At 33.5% G+C, this 4,621-nt stretch overlaps 1 protein-coding gene across 2 annotated transcripts; it reads right to left on the minus strand.

Annotated features, from left to right (window-relative positions):
• LOC110668992 (transcription factor bHLH144) lies at positions 1 to 3,720 on the minus strand. 2 transcript variants are annotated; one of them, XM_021830423.2, is made up of 4 exons: positions 3,546 to 3,720; positions 2,735 to 2,874; positions 2,299 to 2,482; positions 1 to 1,433 (listed from the first exon to the last, which is right to left on the minus strand). In XM_021830423.2, exon 4 carries the CDS (start codon positions 1,106 to 1,108, stop codon positions 383 to 385), a length of 726 nt encoding a protein of 241 aa, XP_021686115.2. In that variant the 5' UTR covers positions 1,109 to 1,433; positions 2,299 to 2,482; positions 2,735 to 2,874; positions 3,546 to 3,720; the 3' UTR covers positions 1 to 382. The 2 variants fall into 2 exon arrangements, with proteins under 2 accessions (XP_021686115.2, XP_021686116.2); XM_021830424.2 differs by having other exon boundaries at positions 2,299 to 2,874.
• Positions 3,721 to 4,621: the final 901 nt, after the last annotated feature.

The following is a 4,621-nucleotide window of genomic DNA, read 5'->3' on the forward strand; positions in this document are numbered from 1 at the left end:
TAGGAAATAGGAATAATTAGATAGACATAAAGTCAAGTACAAAATAACATTAAAAGTAGTACTAACTAGTAACAGGCCAGACAGAATACCTGCTAGTAGAATAGAGTAATACATATTAAACATCAAGCCAATCTTCACTCAACTAAAGAGTACATAGAAACTGAGGTTACAGAGAAATTTAAATTTAAGAGAGAACAATCATTAATGTCTTCACTTTGTGGCAACCAACCTATAATTGGATCGTTGGAACATGAACATGGTTGCCTAATAAAGCTGCCATCATTATTCACCTAATACCAACCAGCCAAGACAGAGGGAAACCAACTGGTGCATAATTGCCCGTATCTTAGAAATGGAGTTAAATACCAGACGAAATTAAAACTTAATTCTTAAAATTCCCAGCTCCAATCTTCTGCACTTCAACTTTGAGAGACTTTAGATATCTGACTGCTTCATCAATAACCATTACTGTATTCATTTGATCACCACCAGGTACAATTCCTCTCAGTGCCTTCACCATCTTCTTCATCTTCTGTCGTTTCCTTTCACTGTTAATGCTGCTACCATTTCCAGAGGAGTTCTGAATAGATGAAGATCCATTTTTCCAGGGCTTAGAACCACAAGTTGAGTACGAATCAGGGGAGTTGCTTCCATGATTTCCATAAGTTCGTGCTGTGCTAACTTCTTCCTCATCATATTCATCCTGTTCATCCTCTTCCAAGCTCAATAATGCATCAATATCATCTGAATCCTCTTTTAGAGAAGAAGAAGATACTTCTCTTTCAATACCATTGATCTCTTCTCTATCAAAATTCTCTGGGTTGCAACTTCCACACATATTTAAGCCAGGACCACTGAATTTGTGGGCAACTGCAGGATGAAACATAATTTGGCTTCGATGATCATTCTGATCGAAAATAATGAAATTCTTTGGGCAAACCTCAGAAGGTTGAAATTCAATGCCATGAACAGGCATCAAATGCTTTCCAGTGGGAGGTAGTGCTGCAGCAAAAGAAGGTGCAACTGGAATATGCATGTAATTATTACCCCTTTGATTTGCAAAGTGGGGCACTGCCTTGTTGGGTTGAAATTGCTGGTCACTCTGCATCAGACGCCCACCTTGGATTAAAAAGTCAAAGAGAATGATGGATTTTTTTGGCTTTGGGTTGGTGATTATTTGGTTTCCAATTGGAAGAAGGTTCCTAAAAAGAGAAGAACACTATATAGCGAATCAATGCATTGCCATCCTGCATAAAGAGCTGTCTATTCTAAACGAACAACTACCAGAATCAAACAGTTCATCTTCGTGACTTTGTCATTGCCTTCTTATGTATAAACACAACCAGAGGCAATCTGTCCCAAAACCCAATCCCCTAGAGCTTTGTAATGCTAGACTACGTCACAGGCTTCAGCAACTGACGGAAATATTCAGCCTGCAATAGCATATGGAAATGGACCAACATTATTAATAACATATTGATAAATTCAAAATTATATAATCCAATAAGCTATTCTTAAGGAGAAGCAAACAAGAAAGCAGAGATGATAACACTATATACAGTAACAACGCACAACATTTCCACACAAATATGGCACTACCTGATAAAGAGAAACAGTAAAATACAACCTTCATTTCAACTCAAGATGGATAAGGGTATAAATTTAGCACAATCTCACACAAATTCCATTATTCATTGCAACAGACATCTTATAATGTTTCTAAATTCCACAATTCCTAACTGTGCAATTTGTTGGGATTTAGCCATGACATAATCACATCAGGGGCTATAAATAAAAGTTAAACCAACAGCAGAACAGCCATAAACCTGCTTCAGAGAGAGTACAATGTACACAACAAGCTAACTAAGAAAAAAAAACAACAAAAGCTTTGTCTCTGATCATTAGTTCACTTACACTTGGTTCTCTAGTTTTTCCTATCCTGGACACAAGCAGGAAAAGAGAAAACGAAGAAGCACAGGAACATTCAACTATATACTAATAAATTAAGATAAACATTGTCAAAAATAACAGCAAATGGAAGTAACAGCTTTAAAACTTCTCTAAAATCAGTAATCTGTTCAAAACTTGCAATGCATCCAGCTTTGCAAACGATTATCAGGGACTCTTCAAGAAATCACCACTTAAAAACTCTACTGGCTATAAATATCATCCAAGACCGATGAATAACATTTCCAGTAACAAAAAAATAACCATCAAACATATATTACAAGCACTACAAGAATAAAACACAGAAAATATACAATAAAATTTCTAAGCAAACAGAGATTACACTTTTACCTGGCAAACTTGCATCACTTGGTAATACGCAGTAATCCCAACTATCATTTTAATCTTCCCTACTTCCTTCACAGCACGATACCTCTTTATGGTTACCGCAATGTACATTCTCGCACCTCAAACCGCTTTTAAATAGAAACTACACTAAATATAAGGGTTCCTTCACCAATCAAAGAGGATTTACCTGCAACAATAAGCCCAAAGCCCTTCAATGATTAAAGAAAACAAAACAATTGACCTTTCACACTTTCCATTTTGTAAGCTAAATTGTGATAAAGCAAAAACATGAAGTATTTCCTTCACTTCTCTGAGTTCTGCCACAACACATTGAGACATGAGAGAAACACACACACAGAGAGAGAGAGAGAGAGAGAGAGAGAGAGAGAGGGAGAGGGAGAGGGAGAGGGAGAGGGAGAGGGAGAGGGAGAGCAACTACCAAAGCAATCTAAATTAGATTATAACACGAAAGAAGACCACCAGGCGAACACAGTTCCTGCTATAATTCACAAATGAAGCAGCCCACGGCATGTTGCTCTCCTCCACCAAATCCAAATGAGTATGTAAATGAACTTGCCACTGCAAAAATAGATAGCAAATCACCCAAATGAATTTTAGGAAAAAAAAAACGAAATGAATAATCCCAATTATTAAACGCATAACACTTAATTGTCCAATCAATGAACCATTTCCATATCAAGCACAGCCATAAAGAGCACTAATCAGCAAAACAAAAGAGGAAACAACAAAAGCATAGCCCTTCATCTCAAAAAGAAAAAAAAGAAACCTATAGTCTATTGAGATAAAAGCTTGAAGCCTTGAAATCATGACAATCATCTAATTTTAGATATTTTGGGTCTTAACCAAAAAAACTCAAGTAAACAAAGCTTCAGCAAACTCATCTGTCTTCCAATTTCTTCAAATTTCCTAGCAACCAAACAGCTTAAACCATAAACACATAGATCAACAAAACCAGGACTGATTGCAGATCAAGATTACATTAAAAAAGTAATAATAAATAAAAATCCTAGCTTCGTAGCAAAATTGACCAATCAACAATTAAAAAATGAACTTGACACACCCACCAGCACAAACAACCCAAAAAAAAAAAAATTCAGCCTTTTTGCCGTGAAACAAACAGAAAATCTCAAATAGCTACAAAATAAAGCAAAAAAACGAAGAATCTAATGAAATAATAGTTAAAAAAAAACACATGCATAAATATAACAAATTCCCACTATAATTCAGACCTAATTTTTAATCTTTTCCTAATAAGAGTCCAAGAAAACAGAAACCCAAAGCTCAGAACTGAAGATCTGGAAAAAAAAAAAAAAGATTTTCGCTGAAGATCTATAGAGAGAGAAAAAGTATAAAGACAGAGAGTGGAAGTGCAGGAGATATGAGTGGGGTGCTGTGAGCAACAAATGACAGGGTGTATGGACTTTTATTTCTAAAAAATTAAAAAATATTATAATTAAAAGTTATTTAAAAAGTAGTTTATTGGGATGCGTGCATTTTCTCAGGCAGGGAAGAGTCAAATGCGGAGGATCTGAGCCGTCGGATATTTGGTGGGCATAGGGAACCCATCCCGCATTATGCGGGATGGGACGTGGACCGTTTGATGACAAAGCACGCGTGAACTGGGAGCAGTGGTGGGGCCCACCAGGTTTGACGAAATGGCGTATCGTGGAATCGACTCTTCTTGCCAGTGCTTTTTTGGCTTTGTGCATTGTTTCTCGCAATAGTAAAATTATAATTATTTTTCCAATTTTTTAATAAGTACATATTTATCTTCTTTAAAATTTATTAAATATAAAATATAATGTAATCTATCAAATTTTTTTTAAATAAATTTTTTAAAAGAAAATAAATTTTAATAGGTGCAATTTACATTTATTAAAAAAATACCATTTTTAATTATTTACCTTCTAATTTAAAAATTTTTGTTTTTCTATAAAAGTAAAAAAAAAATGAAAATTAGTAAAATGTTCATAATTTTTCATTTTGTTTGTGGCATGCAAAAAGCATATATGTGATTTTTATAAATAATTTTGCAGCATAGGCTTTAAGTTTCTTATTTGTATATGATAGTTTTTCTCATTTAAAAATTTTAATATACAAATATTTCTATAATTTAGAATATTTAAAATGGTTCATGTGATACATTGTAATTATTTAAATAGATAAATTTTAATTTTAAAATTTTTTAAAATTATAAAATTTTTAATTTAAGTTTTAATTAAAATTAACTAAATAAATTATAAAATAAATAATTAATAATGTAAAAATTATTTTCCAAATATTTTTAAATGTAAAAAAAATTAAT

This window comes from Hevea brasiliensis, chromosome 18, assembly GCF_030052815.1.
Source record: "Hevea brasiliensis isolate MT/VB/25A 57/8 chromosome 18, ASM3005281v1, whole genome shotgun sequence".
Classification (NCBI taxonomy): domain Eukaryota; kingdom Viridiplantae; phylum Streptophyta; class Magnoliopsida; order Malpighiales; family Euphorbiaceae; genus Hevea; species Hevea brasiliensis.

What these genes read in the sequence shown, in the direction of transcription:
- LOC110668992 (XM_021830423.2), bottom strand. Translation starts at nt 1,108, where the DNA reads ATGCAGAGTGACCAGCAATTTCAACCCAACAAGGCAGTGCCCCACTTT.